Source organism: Macaca nemestrina, chromosome 9 (genome assembly GCF_043159975.1).
Source record: "Macaca nemestrina isolate mMacNem1 chromosome 9, mMacNem.hap1, whole genome shotgun sequence".
NCBI lineage: Eukaryota > Metazoa > Chordata > Mammalia > Primates > Cercopithecidae > Macaca > Macaca nemestrina.
In genome coordinates, this window is record NC_092133.1 from 35,748,773 (window position 1) to 35,769,311 (window position 20,539).

Here is a 20,539-nt window from a genome sequence, read left to right on the forward strand (position 1 = left end):
ATCTTGAGATGAGACCCAAGCATTCGTATTTTTTTATTGTGATGCAATACACAGAACATAAAATTTGCAATTTTAACCATATTTAAGTATATACTTTAGTGATGTTATGCATATTAACATTGTTGTACAACCATGACCACCATCTATCTTTAGAACTTCTTCATCTTCCCAAAAAGAAACTCCATAATCCACTAAACACTCCCATTTCCCCTATACCCACCCCATGGCAACCACCATTCTGCTTTCTGCCTCTATGAATCTGACTACTCTGGACACCTTGTAGAAGTGGAACATACAGTATTTGTCCTTTTGCGACTGGCTTATTTCACTTAGCATAATGTCTTCAAGATTTACCCACCTTGTACTATGTGTCAGAATTTCTTTCCTTTTACTTATTTTTTATTTTTTCTTTCTTCCTATATAAAAGCAATTCCTCCATGTTTAAAGCTGAACAATACTCATTGTATGCATAGGTCACATTTTGTTTATCCATTCAGCTGTTGACGGACACTTGGGTTGCTTCTGCCTTTGGGCTATTGTGAATAATACTTCCATGAACATGGGTGTGCAAATATCTGCTCATGTCTCTTTTTGCAGTTCTTTCGTGTATATGCCCAAGTGGAATTGCTAGATCATATGACAATTCTAATTGGAATTTTTTGAGGAATTGCCATACTGTTTTTCACAGCAGCTGCATTATTTTACATTTCCACCAGCAGTGCACAAGGATTCCAATTTCTCTACATCCTCACCAACACTTATTTTCTGTTTTTGTTTTTTATTATAGCCATTCTAATGGGTGTGAAATGGTATCTCATTGTGGTTTTGATTTGCATATCCCTAATGATTAGTGATGTTTCATGTACTTATTGAGCATTTGTATATCTTTGGAGAAACGTCTATTCAAGTCCTTTGTTGTGAGTCAGGTTGTTTAGTTTTTTTGTTGTTGAGTTGTAGTTCTTTATATATTCTGGATATTAATACCTTGTTACATATATGATTTGCAAATATTTCCTCCCATTCTGTGAGTTCCCTTTTCACTCTTTTGATAGTGTCCTTGGATGTACAAAAGTTTTAATTTTGATGCAGTCTGTTTTAGCTATTTTTTCTTTTGTTGCCTGTGCTTTTGCTGTCTTATCCAAGAAACTATTGTCAGGCATGAGAATTTTTTTAAAGCTCCCCAGATGATTCCAATGCACAGCCAAGATTGAGCAGTGTTTCTCAAATTTTAACATGCATTGGAATAATCTGAAATCTTGTTAAAATGCAGATTCTGATTTATTAAGTCTGGAGTGGGATCCAAGTTTCTGCATTTCCAACAAGCTCCTAAATGACGCTGATGCGCTGGTCTGCCGACTGCTCTGAGCAGCCAGGGTAGAGAAGAGCATTTAAATGATTTACTTTATCTGAACCCCCCCCAAAAAGAGGGTAAATATTATATTTACAGACCGTCTTCTAAGCTTCCTCACCATAACCATTGCCCAAAAAATACACCATCAAGACAGCCCACTGCTTATCCCTGACTTTCAAACTGGTACTGAGCAGCCCGGTGGGTGCATTGGGTGTGTTTGGCGTGGCAGAGGAATGAAATGTAAAGGACTTATTCTCCCCGCCCCACTCTCTCCCTGGTCTCAGGGGGAGGCCAACCACTGCTCTACTCATGCTGGGTGAGTTCAGGATCCACATGATGGCTTGCTCCTCTCTGGCCTTGGCCCTTGTGAGGCAACTACTGTAGAACCCTGCTGAAAAGCTTGTCTTGTTCAAAATATGTTTCATATCCTCAGAAAGGAAAACCACATTGGTTGGCCTGAAGTTTATAGAAGCAACTCAGGAGGGAAAAAACTGCTGAAGGTCTGCATCTAAAAAAAAATCCTTTAATTCATCATAGAATTTTAGAGCCGGAAAGGACCTTTAGAGAACTCCAAACCTTCATTTTGGAGAAGAAAACTGAGACCCAAAGAGGTTGTGACTTGTTTAAGGTAACCCAGGCAAAATAGAGGTCAGCCAGTGGGTGCATTATTTCTTTCTCATCTTGCTTTAAGTTATTTATCTGGAAACGGATAACACAGAGCAGCTACTTCTTTCGTATCTCTCCTTTTCATTAAAAGAAAAGGTAAAACTAAAGAGGCTAGATCATGGTTCCTGACTCTCAGGGCCTTCATTAGAAAGGTTCTAATGATTAGAACTTTTAGGCTCATATTACCCCAATGGGATCAACCTCACTGGTGGCCATGACCCAAATTGCAGGTGTGGTGCCTGGGAGGAACTAACTAGCTTCTAAAACACATGTCGGATGCCACTTTTCTCTTCCATGCCCATTGCTGATGTTGTAAGCTGATCACAGCACTCTTTCCAGCCACTGCCAATCAATTGGATTTGGCCTCAAATTGAAACTCCTTTGCCATTCACTACAATAGAGGTCATCCGTTGAAAAGTCCAATGACCTTCAGATCCATGCTACATTTCGGCATGTCGACACTGGTTATTAAATACTCTTTAGTTTCTCATTTCCTCCCCCATCCCCACCCAGCTGCTCATTAATCCAATTATGAGTTTCCTTTATCCAATCAAAGTTCCTGCCAAGTTGCAAAGCTCTTCTAGTGATTCATGATGCATTTGTCTTTAGTGATTAGAAAACCCAGCAGAAGATGCTGTCTCGTTCAGACGTCTCTGTAATTTGGAATGACCTCAGTTTGGTAGTGCCACACCCCACATGTGCCCTTTGAACACACTACAAGAACCTCCTTCCCAGTTTTTGCCCTGCAATTGGAGCCTTGCCCCTGTGTCACTCCCCAGCCTCTCCAGCAAAGCATTCAAGAGGCTCCTGAATCACGTCTGACTCTGAAGGCAGTGCCCAGGCCCTTCATTTTGGTCTCTGGGTCCTTGAACAGCAAGCTCATTTGCTGGCAGGAGCATCTGTCTCCATATGGGGAGACAGTCTTCAGATCTTCCTTGCTCTTCCCTTCATTAAGACATCAGCCTCACTCAGCCTTGCTCTTGGCTGCCAGATGCACTGACAAGCCAGCAGGAAAAGTTCCATCTAGAAGAGGTCTGCTACCTTCTGAAGGCAGGAAAGTATCGCTTTGCCTGCTGGGACTGGACCCATGCAGCCTTTGTGGGCCTCCTTCCAGCAGAGCCTTTAAAACATTCCATGAGTGCTGATTCTAGGCCTGCGGGGAGAGTCTCAGGGTGGTGCCATCTACAGTGTTCCAAGTGTCTCCCTTACTTTCACTCAAGGGAGGTGGAGTCCCTCCACCTCCTTGGCCATTTTCATCTGTCTCCTGGGTGTGTGCCACTGGCTCCCATGGCACCAGGCTACTTGGCAACACCCCGAGTTATGTTAGAGATATAATAATGAATTATACAATGCATTATACATAATTAATTTATAATGAAACATGCACGCAGTGGTTTAATTTCTCCAAGTGAATGATGTGCTACCCGCCAGATCCTGCTGGAACGCCTTCCCTAACTGACTGCTTCTTGGTCTGGAGGTGATGGCCAGCTGCCCTAGGGAGGGATCTTGGCTTGAGGAACCTGCCAGGTCGCATATTCCCCCTGGCTACCTCTGGAATACGTACCACAGAAGAACAGCCTTTCATTGCATCTACTATTGTTCTAGGTCTGGATACTCATGAGGGTCTCACCCAAACTGCATTGTTTGAGAGCTGTTATGTTCTTCATTCTCCCAGTCTTTCTCCCAGAGTGTGGGAAATGCCTTTGTATTTATACCTTTCCCTCCCCATCTCCCTCTCTTCCTCCCTCATTTCCTTCCTTCCACAAATATGAAATAAATGAAGGAAAGAAGTGCCTATTATGTGAACTACCCTTGGCTTGCTGCATATCAGTGAATAAAACAGAGATCCTTGCCCAAGTGGAGCTTACACTCTAGCAGAGGGAGGCACACAATAAATTATAAGTGTAATAATAAGTAAATTACACCATACGTCATACAATGATAGGTGCCATAGAAAAAGACAAAGCAGAGCAGGCTAAGGGCGATCAGCCATGATGGAGGCAGGTTGCAGTTTCAAGGAGGATGGGCAGGGTAGGGCAGGGTTTGTGGAAAAGTAGCAGCCTAGGCACTGCCAAGCTCTCCATGAATAGGAGAGAAAGGCACTCTGGGCCTACACAGGACTTTAATGTTCTGGGGTTGCTTTGGTTACAGGTTCTTTCAGTAACGTTTGTCACTTTTGGTTTCAGATGTCCAGGATGTTCCTGCTGCTGCTCTGGTTTCTGCCTATCACTGAGGGGTCCCAGCGGGCTGAACCCATGTTCACTGCAGTCACCAACTCAGTTCTGCCCCCTGACTATGACAGTAATCCCACCCAGCTCAACTATGGTGTGGCAGTTACTGATGTGGACCATGATGGGGACTTTGAGATCGTCGTGGCGGGGTAAGTGCCTCCCACCCTCAGCTTTTGCTGTAATAAGGCTGTGTGACAACTCCAAATCCCTGTGACTTGCAACAACATACGTTCTCGTAGGTCTGTGGTCGTCTGCTGGGCTCAGCTGGGGTTCTGGGATGCTGTGGCCTCGCCTTTTGCTACTGCAGTGAGTCAGGATGGAAGGAAGTTTGGAAGAAGGGTGTTTGATCCACAGGCTTTTCAGGGAGAAAACTGGAATGCTCTGCTTTAAGGCACTCTCTTCTCTTCATATTTAAGCCTACTTGATTATGCAGGTATTACTTCTTTACCAGTGGGGCTGTAGGATCTCTGTACAGGAAGGCCTTAAGGGTGACAATTATGGTAGAAGGGGATGCTCAAAGCTGCCTTTGCACAGCACTTTACGTAAGACTAAGAAAACATTAATTAACCATTTCAAAGAGGGAGGCAGATGGAAATTAAGACGGACAGCTAAACCTCTGCTGCACATGCCTTGGTGCCCACGGCTCCCTTCTCTCCTGAAAACCAACATTGGGTTGCAAAAAAAGCATAAGACTAGGAATCCAAACAGCCTGAGTTCATGCCCTAAGATGTAAACGTTCTAGTTGTATGACCTTCAGTCTCTTACTCACTGAGATTCAGAGATATCCTCTGTAAAAAGGGGAATAACTGTAATGGCTTGTTGTCTTGAAGCCTTCATAGGCTATTGCATGTGACAGTGTATTGTAAATTTCTGCCAATCACCATTGACAATTACTGTGCACTGAGGGTGCAGTGGCTCACGCCTGTAATCTCAACACTTTAGGAGGCCAAGATGAGTGAATCACTTGAGGTCAGGAGTTCAAGACCAGCCTGGCCAACATGGTGAAATCCCGTCTCTACTAAAAATACAAAAATTAGCTGAGCATGGTGACACACGCCTGTAATCCCAGCTATTCAGGTGACTGAGGCACAAGAATTGCTTGAACCCAGGAGGCAGAGGTTGCAGTGAGCCGAGACGGCACCACTGCACTCCAGCCTGGGCGATAGAGCAAGACTCCGTCTAAAAAAAAAAAAAAAAAAAAAAAAAAAGATTGTGCATCGAGCACTGATATGTGCCAGGCACTATGCATCATCTCATTTCACATCCCTCATTTTATTTCATTCCCAACAGCACTATGAAGTAAATGTATTGTCATCCTCATTGAGAGAAAAGGAAGGTGGGGTTCAGAGACAGTAAGCAGCTTGCTCTCTGCTAAGTAAATAGTAAGTAGATGAGTCGGGATCTGAACCCCAAGGCTTACTAACTCTACAGCTGCCAACAGCACTGTACAAAGTTTCGTTATCACTTCAAAAATCAGTCAATCAATAAAAACACTACAGGGGCCTGTCGACCTCATTCTGGGAGGCCCGAGCTTTTTTGGTAGCACTAAAGTAACTGGCGGGTAACATTATTTGCAGCAATTGCATGTAACAGTAGAAAGCTTTGACCTTGGAATTGGAAGACCTGGTTTTAATTCTAACTGTAGCCAACCCAGTATTTATAAACCTTATGCAATTTACTTTACACAGACCCACTTTCCTCATCTAAATAAAATGGGCATATTGAAATCTACAGGGTAGTCATGAGGGTTCGTGGTGAGATGTATAGAAAAGATTCTTTGTAAAGTACAGTTTTTATTTTGTCTGTTCATTTCTTCTACCCTGCAAAGAGTAGAGTTACTCAATTCTAGGCCTTCTAGATCTAGATTGGTGTGCTGTCCAGAAGCACTTTCTGTGATGATGTAAATGTTCTGTGTTGATGCTGTCCAGTATGGAATCCACCAGCCACATGTAGCTACTGAGTATGTGAAATGGTAGGTAGTGTGACCAATGAACTGAATTTTTAAATTTTCTTTTATTTTAATTAAAAATAGTCACTTTTGAATTGGACAGTACAATTCTGGGCTTTTAGAAGGAAAAAACTAAAGAGCTAAATATGACAGAAAAGGAGAAATGGAATCATTGCAATGACTCTTTTTACCTTGGGTGACCTGAGCAGATTTGCAGTCAATCAGCCTTGCCTGTGTCCAGTTCTGTGACTGTCCAGTTGCTCTCTGAATCAGGGAGACACCCTCCTCACTAAGTCCATGCCCAACCTGACTCCCAGAGCCATGTGCCACTCTGCCAGAATCTCTGGTTAGAGGACTTTGATGCATCTCTGAGACGTTCTGTTTGGATGGTTGCCCTGCCTCCTACTTGGCGACCCTGGCCTCCCCTGATAGACCCTGGGGACTGAAAAAGGACAGAGAAAAGCAGGGCAACCGTCCTTCTCTCCTCCTTCTCGCCCCCCAAGTTGCAACTATTATGCCCTCCTTTCATCTTGGAAGATGGTATACTCTTGTATTCCCACAAGTTAATATGGAAAAAAGTAAGACCTGAGATATGAACAGAAAGTGTCTTCACCCTATTTTCTTCTCCTGAGACCTGGACATCTGGAAGGAGCTAGCCAGATCCCAGAGCATGAAAAGCCTCTCCCTGTCTCCACTGGGAAGCTGTCTCTGATTTCAGTACCTTGCACCCCTCTCCCAGCCCCTGCCCCTACACTGAGCAGCCAACGCTGCTTCTTATGGTCTGGCTTTCCCTCCTTCTCCCTGGCTGTTGCAGGAGACCCATTGGGTCCCCCCTGCTCTGTTGCACTCTTTTCCCATGGTTCCAGATGGAAGGAAAGAAAGGGTGCGAAGGGCCGAGCACACCCCCTAAAGGAGGATGCAAAGAGCCTCTTACAGCATACTTCATTATTTTTGCTATCATTTTCCCCTTTCCACAGCATCTCTCTGAAAGGCATGCTGAAATAGTAGGCACAGGTTGCATTGCTCTCCTCATGATTCATCTTTCAGCTGCGAAGAACAGAACTAGCAGAGAAGGTCTTGGCCCCAGGGCTGGTGCTGGCCTGGGTCTATTTGGGAAGAAGCAGAGCTGTTTGGTAGCAGGATTTTCAGTTTGCCTGTCCTTTCCAGGTCAAACGGAGTGATATGTGCCCCCATGGGCCCACTCGCTGAGGTCAATTCCCTGAGCCTGTGTGTAAATGTGGGCTCTGTGTGCAGGTCTTTATCCTGCCAGTCCTTTGATGTGCAGGGGATTGCTCCTGCACCTCCTGAGCCTTCAGTTTCTTTCTTTCCAAGTGTTGGACATTCATTTCATCTTCCTCTTCAATGAAGCCTTTTTCACGTTCTCCTTTCAATAAATGTGCCTTTGTGTACTCTGTGGCAGTGAAGCTAGACCATCATTTGCACTGACAGCAAGGTTTAGAAGTCTCAACCTTGTGTAGCTTCCTGTTTATATGGGTCCTGTAGGACTTTGGAGTCTCTGGAAACAAGAACTAGACCGTCCTGGGTCTTGATGTGGAATCAGCCATTTAGAGAGAGCCCTGTCTCTTCTAGGGCAGGGTTGAGCCAGGCAGCCTCTGTCTGAGAAAGCTTGGGCTGCTGGATGTTATTCTGAAAGATGATATTTATTGCTCACCCCCAGCAAAGAACAAGAGTTACACAGAAGACAGGATGGCAAAATTGGGCAGTCTCCCAGCTCCAGGTCAGGCTTTCTTTGTGGCTGTTGTGAAGCATTGTGAATTCTCAGAGCATCAGAAAGACACATTCTAATTTGAGTACCAAAATACATTCCAAAGGCAAATACAACTTTTTATTATCTTCAGCTTAGGATGATTTGTCACTGTCTCCTTTTTGGGGCTGGTTAACCAAAAATGGACTATACAGACATATTTAAATCAGGATCTTGGGAGGTCATTTGGTCCACCCCTTGCCTTACAATAAGGCCACACATACAGTATTCAGAGGCTCCATTTACTTTGAGCCATCTGAGGGAATGTGGCAATCCTATTGTAATCCAGCTCGATAGTTACTTATGTCAAGAACCAATTTGACTAATCTGAATCCCTCATATTAGAGCTTAATAAGCTATTTCTTTTAGCTTTTGTTTTGTTATTGCCTTTGAAGATATAAACCAAATGATCACTATCTTTTCAAACAATGAAAGCTAGGATCACTGCCCTGCCTTTCATCCCATGTGGACTTTTTGGCAACATTTCTGATTTTGACCCTTAGATTTCATCCACCCTAAACCTATATTTAATTCTGTTTTATTATCTGTCTGATTGTCACCTCTCTGTGTAAGAATCATGTAGCAGGAGTTGAAATTTTGAAATATTGCATTTGTAGCCTTTATCAGGGGTACCTACGGTCCAGTTCATAACAGGTTCACCCTCTATTACCTTATAGACCTTTCCACTACCTGGCCCCTGAAAGCATTTACTTTTGCCACCCCTGGTAGAACAGCCAGCTCTTCTGTTTATAAAGCACTCCGTACTTGAACTTGTCTTGAATGTGTTGACCTTGTAGTATGTCTGACTGGAGCCCTGTTGCTTTGAGTATTTACTCTTTGAATAGGTTTGTTTTGTGTTGCTTTTTCGGTGTCCTCGTTCTGGGTATTGACAGCATTGATTTTGAGCGTGTTGCGGGTCGGTTTGTGTTGTGTTTCAGATTCTTGAGTTAATTGTGATGGAGGCGTGTGCATGTCTCTGACTCTGGGAGGAGCAGGAAATGACCGCCCTTTGTTCTGCGGGGATGGGGGAGGGCCTGGGCCGGCTGAGATCCTCTGCACATCTGGGCGAGTGCCTCCGCATATGGAGGGCTTATCTGTTAACCGGCAGGTGTATGATTGCAGTCTGCTCCCTGCGGGGTGAGGGGAAGATTTGATCACCTCTGGCAACTTCCACGCACGCACAGACCATTGAGGATCTTCAGTACTAGTTTTCCAGTAAATAGAAAGCCCAGTGGCTTCTCCTTTTCTCAGTGGAACTAAACACCCAATCTACAGTCTCACAGAGTCTGGAAAGGAATTCCTGTTGGTGTCAATCTTGTACAATTCCTTTAGAGCAGCTTTTGTTTCCTGGGATATCCCCAGAGGTCTGAGCTAACACCCCTACCATCTCAGTTTCCAACAGGAGTTTGCTCAAATGGAAAGATTGTAGTGGTTGTAAAGTTTAAATCATGATTTAGATCCATTTTTCTACCCAAAGATTATTCATTTGATAAAACCGTAACACATTCTTCACATTTGGAAGGGTTTCATTTAAAGGGATGCTACATACTGTAAAGCAGTGTTTTAGGTTTTTCTTAATTTTGCAACTATGTCAGGAAACTTTTTAATTTACTAAAGTTAATTGAATTATTTAAAAGGCAAATTGTATTCAATTACCAAATTAATCACAATCATATAGGAGATAAATTTGCCATTATAAATAATAAGAACAATGATTTTTAAAAAGACACATTTATCCATGATTTAGCCAAAGCAGCATTTATGCATTTTATTATAAGTATGTATACATACATGTAGTATATAGATATATATAGTATTTATAGATAGATATGGTAAATAATAGGTAGATGTAGTATGTATATAAATATAATTAGATACATATTAAAATATATACATATATGCACACATTCACATATGCTTTTAACAAAATCAGTACAAATATTTTTGAACTTTCAGTCTTAATTGTTGTTTTGTATAACATTTTAATAGATTTGATAATCAGTTTTGATATTATCTTAAAGTGTTACATTATTTCATTCTGTTTCTTTTTTTTTACTTAAAATATATTTTACTTTTGGCCAGGCACAGTGGCTCACGCCTGTAATCCCACCACTTTGGGAGGCTGAGGCAGGCAGATCACCTGAGGTCAGGAGTTCGACACCAGCCTGGCCAACATGGTGAAACTCTGTCTCTACTAAAAATACAAGAATTAGCCAGACGTGGTGGCACGTGCCTATAATCCCATCTACTTGGGAGCCTGAGGCAGGAGAATTGCTTGAACTTGGGAGGCAGAGATTGCAGTGAGCCGAGATCATGCCTTTGCACCTCAGCCTGGATGACAAGAGCAAAACTCCATCTCCAAAAAAAAGAAAAAAAAAAAATATATATATATATATGTATTACTTTTAATTACACTTAAGCACATTTTGTTGCAAAAAAAATCACACAACCTAGGTGAAGGTAAAAATCCATTTTTACCAATCCACACTCCTTCAAGACCATCCCAGCCCCCTCCCAGAATAACAACTTTTTCGGTCTGCTGTTTATGCTTCCAGAAATTTCTATGTCATGTATATGGAAAGAGTGTGTGAGAGACAGACAGAGACATAGGGAGAAAGAGTCTATGTTGTGTACATTTCTACTGTGTATATATATTATAAAATACATAATTTATGGAGAAATCACACTGATACATATTGTTCCAAAACTTGCTTTTTTTCACTGTATAATATGTTCAAACATATAGATGTAGCTTTTTTAAAAGTTGCTTAGTATGGATGTACTGTATTCATTTTGCCATTCCTCAAGTGACGTTTAAGCTGTTTCTAATCTGTGACCATTGCAAATTCCACCACACTGCATGTACATCCTTACACACATATGCAAATATTTCTTTAGGATGGATACCAAGAAGTAGAACCGCAGGGTCAGGGATATGTTCATTTTAAATTTTATTAGATATCACCAAATTGCTTCCAATCTAATCCTTTTGTATTTACTCATAGCCTAGAAATAAAAGGCTTTGGATTATTCAGCTCAACAGCTGTTCAAGCACCTACTGTGTGTACAGCCAAATATGTTCCAGGGTCTGAACTTTGTCAATGTAGATTTAACAATCCCAAGAAGGAAAAGAGCACCTCTTCTACATCTGCAAAGGAAGCTGCTGCTGTTAAAACTGGATTGAGGAACTTCAGTACTTTCTGATTCAAACTGCTGAAAGGGCCTACTCGAAAGCCTCTTCTGCAAAAATATATTTCTTAAATGGGTCACCCTTAACCCTGAGATTTCATTGTTGTTGGTATCATGGAAGAATTATTGCAGTGTGCCAGCTCTTCTGCTGTGGTTTTGGATGGACTGCCCCTGATTCTGAACACTAATAAATACCAATTAAATTAAATACTAATTAAATGCTAATACATATGAATTGGAGCAGGAGCCAGGGCTTTTTTTAGCCCATTCTTAAAACTTTTCTAAAAAAGGTTACTCAGCAGTGCCTGGCAGGTTTGCCAGAGCTGTCTCATTGCCACATCCATACCTCCTCCCCAGTCCTGGGCAGCCAGGAGCAATGGGCAGAATTCCACTTCCACCCCCTCACCCCAAATTACATACTCTCCTGATCAGCTCAAAGGTCTGAGGCCCCTATGTAATTACCCCAGATGCACACACAGACACACACAGACACACACACACACACACACACAGAGCAACTGAGCCAGTTGGCGTGGTAGACAGAATAATGGCCTCCCAAAAATACCACATCCTAATCCCCAGAACCCACCAATATGTTATCTTACCTGGCAAAGTGGACTTCACAGAAGTGATTAAGTTAAAGACCTTGGAATGGGGAGAATATTCTGGATTATCTGAGTAGGCCCAATGTAATCAAAGGTCTTTAAAAGTGGGGAAAAGGGAGGCAGAAGGGGAAGTCAGAGTGATTCTATGTGAAAAGGATTCAACCCACTATTCTGGCTTTGAAGATGGAGGGAGAGGCCAAGAGCCGAGGAATGTGGGTGGCCTCCAGAAGTTGGAAAAGGCAAGGAAACAGATTTATCCCTCGAGCCTCCAGAAGAAAACGCAGCCCTGCCAATCTTGATTTTAGCCCAGCAGGACCAATGCTGGACTTCTAATGTACAGAACTGTAAGATAACCCGTGTGTATTGTTGTAAGCCATTAAGTTCATTGTAATTTTTCAAAGCAGCCATAGAAAACTAAAACACGAGATAAAAGGTTGAATGCTTGGTGTCATTTTTCAGAGAGGTGATGGCCATTACTTCAGAGAATTTTAACTGTGCTATTGTATAATTTCACAACAATAAACAAAATATGCTACCAACAAATGTATTCGTTTTAATCAATGTCAATCCCTATCATAGAGACATGTGAGTTTTGGGCCAGGCGCGGTGGCTCACACCCGTAATCCCAGCACTTTGGGAGGCCAAGGCAGGTGGATCACAAGGTCAGGAGATCGAGACCATCCTGGCTAACATGGTAAAACCCCATCTCTCCTAAAAATACAAAAAATACAAAAAAACAAATTGGCCGGGTGTGGTGACGGGCGCCTGTAGTCTCAGCTACTCTGGAAGCTGAGGCAGGGGAATGGCGTGAACCCGGGAGGCCGAGCTTGCAGTGAGCCGAGATTGTGCCTCCGCACTCCAGCCTGGGCGACAGAGAGAGACTCTGTCTCAAAACAAACAAACAAAAAAAAAGAAAGCCGGTCGCGGTGGCTCACGCCTGTAATCCCAGCACTTTAGGAGGCCGAGGCGGGCGGATTATGAGGTCAGAAGATCGAGGCCATCCTGGCTAACACATTGAAACCCCGTCTCTACTAAAGAATACAAAAAATTAGCCTGGCGTGGTGGCGGGCGCCTATAGTCCCAGCTACTCTGGAGCCTGAGGCAGGAGAATGGCATGAACCCAGGAGGCGGAGGTTGCAGTGAGCCGAGATTGTGCCACTGCACTCCAGCCTGGGCGACAGAGCAAGAGTCCATCTCAAAAAAAAAAAAGAAAGAAAAGAAAAGAAAAAACCATGTGAGTTTTGTAAAGAATTCCTAAAAGCATACTTTGTTCCTCGGTGACTATCCGAATTAATTCACTCGGCAACTCACTGTTTGACACCTAGTGCTATGAGTGGCTGGAGGTGGAGAGAGGGAATTCAGAGCTTTTAAAGATCTCACTGTCTTTGGTGGGATAAACACACCCAAATTGGGTGAGGTCATAAGTGACCAGTGCCACCAGAGAGATGCAAGCATTCCTGGAGGTCAGAGGGGCCGAGAGCACTTCCAGCTGGGAATCACAGAGGTCTGGAGGTGGCATTTCGATGGCCGTGGAAGGACAGGTAGCCTGTAGATCTGTTTACCAAGGGGACAGAGGCCTCTCTAGGTCAAAGAGAGTTTTAGGCTTATTTGTTTTTGTTCGTTTGTTTTTAAATTTATTTTTTAAAAAGGCTTTTAACAAAAAAACCTGATTTTCACCAAGTAGTGAAGAGTATTTATATAAAAAGCCATTCAAAAATAGTGATATAATTAAAACGCTAAAAATGCCTCTGCTGAAAACGGCAAAGCTACATTTAGTAGTCTGAATTTTTCATCCATTTAGAAAGTAGACGTATGCCGTGTCTCCAATCGCTTTCCTTGAAGTCTCTCTTCTCCCCATTTTTTTAAGCGGTGGGCTGGCTGAAGGACCTTCTTAGTCCCATGGGCCCCACTGCAGGCTGCAGAGGCCCAGGCCTAGGGCAGGAGAGAGCTGAGGTTGACCCTCCCCGGCCTTGCACCCCGGGCCTTCCTCATTCTTGCTCTGCTCTTTGGAATATACGCAGCTCCCACTCAGCATCACTGCTGCTCTAGGGGGCGGATCTGACGCCAGCCTCCCCATCCTGTGTTTTACTTCACACATCCCTTCTCTTCTCCAGTCCTACTGACCTGGTGAGCAGGTGGTCTTATCATTTTGCTGTGATTCTGACTTAATTTTCCCTCTAAGGAAACTTTTGAGGTTATTTTTGAGGTGCGGGTATCTAGAACACAAAAGGATGTGCGGAAGCTAAAAACGAACATTCCCACTTCAGATTTGTACCATGCTCTTCCCTAGTTTACCTTCACCTGCTTGCAGCCTACAGTTATGGAGGCATAGAGAGCAGGAAAAGCACGTGTCTGGTATTTTACTGATGTCTCATTTTAACCATCAAGCAGTTCATATGAGATGCAGCATTTAATTGATCCTAAGTCACAATTTTTTTTTTTTACATTTTAATATCTCTAAAATTGAGATGGGACTTAGAATTGGCAGCCTGCGTTTACTGGCAGAGTTCTTCTTTGCCTAGAGATATGTAATATCATGGTAAGTCTTATTGCCAATGACACTTTAGATTTGACGAAAACACTGTAAATAGTGTCGTCCCTGCTTTGCAGATGAGGAACCTGAGGTCCAGAGACCTGCTTGCATTCGCAGAGATAGTAAAAAGTAGAATAATATTCTATTTATGCCCATTAAATTAAGCTTGTTAATCGTGTTATTCAAATGACAATCTTTACTACATTTTTTTCTGCTTGGCCTATTAATAACTGAGGGGCTTGCTTTGTAATATCCTACTATGGCGGTTCATTTCTCTCAGTAATTCTGTCAATTTTTGTTTTATACATGTAGAGGCTAATTTGTTAGGTGCAACTTTACCAATTGTATTTTCCTGGTGAATGGACCCATTGTCAAGAAGTGATCTCATCCATCCCTAAATACACATTTGGTCTGATAACATGATATCTATTCCAGCTTTTTTTTGGTTAGTATTTGCCAGGTTTATCTTTACCATACTTTAACTTTGAACTTTTCAAAGTCCTTATGTTTTATGTGTGTTTCTGGTATGCAGCCTATGTATAGCTTAAGTTTCTCCAAATGTTTGACCATGTCTACGTCCCTTTGCCAATTAGTTTAGTCCACTTCCATATAATCAGAACATCAATATGTTTAAACTTGTTTCTGTTATTTTGTTTTCTCAATTTCCGTGTTTTCAATGATCTTCTCTTCCTTTCTTGCTTTTTAAAAATTTGATTGGTTGAAAGTCTTTTTTATTGAAGGTGGCAGCGTTTCAGGATCTCTAGGGTGTCACTCTTCTAGCCACACCCCTGTGGCTGGTGGTGCCTTTGCCCAAGTCTTGCTTGGGCCTGATGGGCTCGCTCCGCCCACTTGCCATGGCAGGCTGCGCTCAGCTCACACCACCAGCCTGGATCCCACACCTCCAAGGGAGACTACAAGTCAGACGTGGACTGGCAAGGGGTGTGTGAGCCAGTGCAGGGCCCAGCCACTGTGCAGTCAGACACGCTGGCTGTTACCACAGGGCGGGTAACTCCAGGTGCTGGCATGGGTGCCTGCTCTCTGCAAGGCTGCAGCTGGACCAGGTGCAGGTAGCTTCTCTGTCTGGCACTGGGGAACATGGTGGCACCTAGAAGCTTGGAGATGCCGGGAACTGCAGGGTCTCAAAGAGGGAGTCACAGCCCTGGCTCGAGGAGATCCTAGGTCTGAGCTCCCTGAAGGGTCACAGCTCTTCTCTCCTTCTCTCTTCCCACAACATAGAAAACAAGGGGCATGTTTCAGCCTTCTTTGCGTTACTGCTCTTTCAGCCTTGCCATTCTGCAGGTCCCAAGTTCTTGTCCTGTGACCAGGAAGAATGAGGTAGTCAGACAAGTGAATGGTGAGCCAGACTAAGAGGAGCTTCACTGAGTGATAGAACAGCTCAGTCTCCCATGGGGCAACTCCTTTCTGTAGCCAGGGTGTCCTGTCGACTGTTCAGCTCCTAGCAGAGAGGGTAGCTCCTCTCTGCAGCTGGTCATTCCATCATCTGTGCAGCTCTCAGCAGAGAAGAGGCCCTAGAGTGGGTGGTTTCTCTCTGCAGGCAGGCATCAGTCATCTCTGCAGCTCTCAGCAGTGAGGGGGCCCTGCAGTGGGTAGCTCCTCTCTGCAGCTGGTCATCCTGACGTATGCCCAGCTCTGGCTGAGCCTAGGGCTTTTATGGGCCTCAGAGAGGAGAAAGTGCACACCAGTTGGTCCATGGACAGCCATAGGTGGGCCAAGAAAAGGCACCATAAGTTCCCACTCCTGTCCGTGGTGCTGGCAGCCCAAACCCAGCCATCAGGCCCTCCCTGGCCTGAAGGTAGGGACTAACTGTGGACCTGCCCCCTTCTTCTCAGAAACCTGTCTGCCTCCTGCTGCCATTCATGGCATGCAAGTTGTAGGTGCCAAGGGGCATTTGCAGGCCAGCGCTGAGCTGCCCTCAGCACCCCTTTGGCTTCCCTTCTATGCTTATTGGCACCCAAAGTCCAGAGGGGGAAGAGGCAGCAGGGGGCTGGCATGTCAGCACTGCCCTGAGCCTGTGCACACCTGGCTGGGCCACAACAGTGCCCAGGCTTGCCCTAACTGCTCTGAGATTGGAGCAGATGCCAACAGCAGGGAGAAGCCAGGTCTCAGGGGCAGGCACTTCTGAGCCTGTGAGGGCAAGGGGGACTTCCCAGGCCCCCAAGAGCACAGGGATGCCTAGGTCTGCAGCTGGGGTTTGAACAGCCGCAGCTGTGCTCAGGATGGCGGGGCTTCTGCCTTCTTCCTGGAGTGGGAGGCCTGGGTCTGCAGCTGCACCTCCCTGCTGCAGCCGGCGTGATGGCAGTGGCCACTCCAGATGGCCTGTCGCTGCCATCATCAGAAGGTTCTTGTTTTCTAAATCCCTTTTTTTTTTTTTACCCCTATTGATTTGGGATTTATACCTCTACTTTTGTTTTTTTAGAGGTTTACTTTGAAACTTTATATACATTTTAACTTAACAGACTCTGAAATTATCTTAACCCCCTTCTATAACAATATAAGGACTTCAGGACATGTTAACTCTGAACCCCTACTCTTGGCATTTGTGTAGTATTTTAGTCTTTGCCCTTTGTTAGCCCTGCCAGTTATAATAATAATAATTAATAATAATAGTTGTTGTTGTTATTGTATAAAGACAATGGTTTTACCTTTTTTTTTTTTTTTACCATTTTATTTGCTCATTTTTCCTTCTTGCATCTCAGAAAGACCTTCTGGGATCATTTTAATTCCAAAGATGTTACTTTGCTGAATGCCCCATCCTGATAAACTCAGTTTTTGTTTAATCTAAAAATATCTTTACTGTATCTTCATTCTTGAAAGAACCTTTTTCTGTATTCACAATTTCAAGTTGATGGCTATTATTCCATGGTGTAATGGTTGCCATTGTTTCTTTTCTGATGCCCATTATTACTAATGCCATTCCTTTGTAGATCTATCTCTTGTCTCTCTCTCTCATCATTCAGTTTGGCAGTTTTACTATCATGTATATGGATCTCTTTTTAAAAAAAAAAAAAAAAAAAAAAAAAAAAAAAAAAAAAAAAACCTGGTCTGTGCTTCCCAAATTGGAGGAGTCATGTCTGTCATCATTCTGAGTATTTCTCAGCCATCATCTTTTTAAGTCTTTCCTTGGCCAGGAACAGTGGCTCAGGCCTGTAATCCCAGCAGTTTGGGAGATGGAGACAAGCAGATCAGTTCAGCCCAGGAGTTTGAAACCAGACTGCACAACATGGAGAAACCTCATCTCTACTAAAAATACAAGATAAATTAGCTGGTGTAGTGGTGTGCACCTGTAGTCCCAGCTTTTCAGGAGACTGATGTGGGAAGATCTCTTGAACCTGGGAAATCGAGGTGGCATTGAGCCGAGATCACGCCACTGCACTCCAGCCTACTGTGGCAGAGCAAGACCCTGTCTCAAAAAAAAGCAAAAGTCGTTACTCCATTCTCTCTACTCTCTCCTTTTGGGACTCTACTCAGACAATGTGAGATTTTCTCATTGTAGCCTCCAAGTCTCTTAACTGTTCTCACATTATTTCATCTTCTGTCTCTCTGTGCTGCTGCATTCTGGATAATTTCCCAGTTACATCTTCCAGTTCACTAATTATTTCTTCAATTGTATCTAAACTGCTGAGTTTTCGTTTCAAAACTGTTTATTTTTAGGAGTTTTATGTTTTTTTTCAAATCTCCCTGATAATTTCTGAAAATGTCTTACTGCTTATTCACTTTTGTGAGTTCATCATTTCATTCTTTAAACATTGCATGCATAGTTATAATCTGTATTTGACAGTTCTAATATCTGCAGTACTTGGGTGTTAAATGTGTTCTTAGTTGTTTTCATTACCACTAACTTCTGGTGGCTTACTTCCTTATTATATTTGCTTGATCTTAAAATGTAGGAGTTCTGTGGGCCTAAATTGAAAACACTTTTTTTTTTTTTTTTTTTTTTTGAGACAGAGTCTCACTCTGTTGCCCAGGCTGGAGTGCAGTGGCACGATCTCGGCTCACTGCAACCTCCACCTCCCGGATTCAAGCAATTCTCCTGCCTCAGCATCCCAAATAGCTGGGACTACAGGGACATGCCATCACGCCTGGCTAATTTTTGTATTTTTAGTAGAGACAGAGTTTCACTATGTTAGCTAGGATGGTCTCGATCTCCTGACCTCATGATCCACCCGCCTCAGCCCCCCAAAATCCTGAGATTACAGACGTGAGCCACCGTGCCTGGCCTGAAAACACTTTTTACCAGAGAGGATTTGTATCCACCTCTACTGAGGGCCAAGGGGTTCTACTGACCTGAGAATACCCTAGCTCTCTCCAAGGGTCCTGGCTTAATGTAGGATTCTGTAACCCTATCTTGCCACCAATTCAAGGATTAGTAATATTCTTTATGATGCTCAGAGTCCTTCATTTCAGTGTATTTACCATTCATTGCTGCCAGGTCTAATTTCAGCTCTCACTTTTCTGTGGGATGGGATGGTTCTTGGAGATTTTCCTCAAGTTTGTGAACCCAGTAATACACTAAAAATATAGTTCATTGGGGATCTACGTGTTCTGTAGTGGTAGGGTCCTTCAGAGGTCTGCATATCGTTGGAAACAGAAAAATAGACTTAGGAAATCCAAAGCTTGTGTTCTTTCTGTCACCAAGAAGACATTGGAGGGTTTGTGTAACTAAAGGAAGTAGAATTTAAAAGGTCCTTCCCCTTAGCTTTTCAGAGATGCTTGAACTCACTTCTTGCAAAATACAAAGAGCTCTATAGCATGGAAGACTTGAGTATAAGACAGATGAGGAGGGGTGTGTGTGTGTGTGTGTGTGTGTGTGTGTGTGTGTGTGTGTCTGTGTGATTTGGAGGAGAGAAGCATGTGCAGGAAGCCCCATGTACTCAAGAAAAACCAGGCCAGACGGTGGTCCTTGGACTGTGCCTCTCTAGAAGAGCATGCGAGTTCAAGATCAGAATCTGTTTACAGCACAGATGATACCATCCACTGGTGTTTGGCTATGCCAAGCAAAGAAACATGAACTGTGCACATCAGAAGATTCCTTCCCCCTCAGCAGCCATCTTCTCATGTTGTTTATAAAATGCCTATAGCCATATGAGGTCATGGACAACTACACAGTATCCTTTGATGTGCCCAGCTGTTGCAGTCATTCTGTATGCTGTCCATGAGTGGGCAGTGGAAGGAGATTCTCCCTGCTTGGGAGCAGCAATGCATTCCAGAGCTCCTCACACAGGATAAGGTGGCCAGATCTGCTCCTTGGGCCTCCACAGGACCTTGATTCCTTCTGAGAAGTATACTCCTCCTCGGGAGAACTGTTCCAATCACAAGATCCTGTGGGGCTGCCACTCAAAGCAGCCCTTTGGCCACTAGGGTTTAGTCCAGTATCTAATCAGTATCTTAATCTGAAATTTTCTATCTTGAAGGAAAGTTCTCCCTTTGCTGTTGAATCATGAGTTGAAAAGGTATATCACAACTACCACCTGTTCTGTCCCTCATCTCATGGAGGAACCTGAGAGAATGCCGATGACATCCAGAGAAAAAAGGAGAGAATCCCGGGGGCCTGTCCCTGAGGTCCACAGATCTATGCGTCCCCTGAAGCTCTCCTATAGTTCTGGGAACACCCTGGCATACGCCTCTAGTATGTCCTCTCCCTCCTTTTCTCTACAGTTACTTTCCTTATCTTATACCAAAACTTATGGCTTTTAAGTCAGACAAGAGACGCCCTTTTGTAGACCAGAGTGAGCACCCTATCTGGTGCTGAGTTGCAAACCAGAGAGTAACCATCCCTAACCCCAAAGGAGATGCTTTGGGAAAATTCTTAAGAATACATAAAAACAGTTGGCAATCTGTGATCCATGTTAACCTAGGTTTGTGAAGGAGTTTTTGCTATCTGAATCAGATTTAAAATAAAACTCAAACCAAAAATATATCCCAATGTTATGTAATTAAATAGTAAACATTCTAGGCCAGGCACGGTGGCTCACGCCTATAATCCTAGCAATTTGGGAGGCCTAGGTGGGCAGATCACTTGAGGTTAGGAGTTCAAGACCAGCCTGGCCAACACGGTGAAACCCCATGTCTACTAAAAATACAAAAGTTAGCCGGGCATGATGGTGCATGCCTGTAATCCCATCTACTTGGGAGGCTGAGGCAGGAAAATTGCTTGAACCCAGGAGGTGGAGGTTGCAGTGAGCCAAGATGGCACCATTGCACTCCAGCCTGGGGGACAAGAGCAAAACTCT

General features: G+C 43.6%; 1 protein-coding gene across 3 annotated transcripts in view; it reads left to right on the top strand.

Annotated features, from left to right (window-relative positions):
- LOC105478434 (cartilage acidic protein 1) overlaps nucleotides 1-20,539 on the top strand; it is a 165,243-nt gene that overhangs the window by 14,782 nt on the left and 129,922 nt on the right. For all 3 annotated transcript variants that reach the window (XM_011735721.2, XM_011735723.2, XM_011735722.3), the window contains exon 2: nucleotides 4,204-4,397. In XM_011735721.2, coding sequence (XP_011734023.2) covers nucleotides 4,204-4,397 — 194 coding nt within the window. The remainder of the gene's footprint in view (nucleotides 1-4,203; nucleotides 4,398-20,539) is intronic.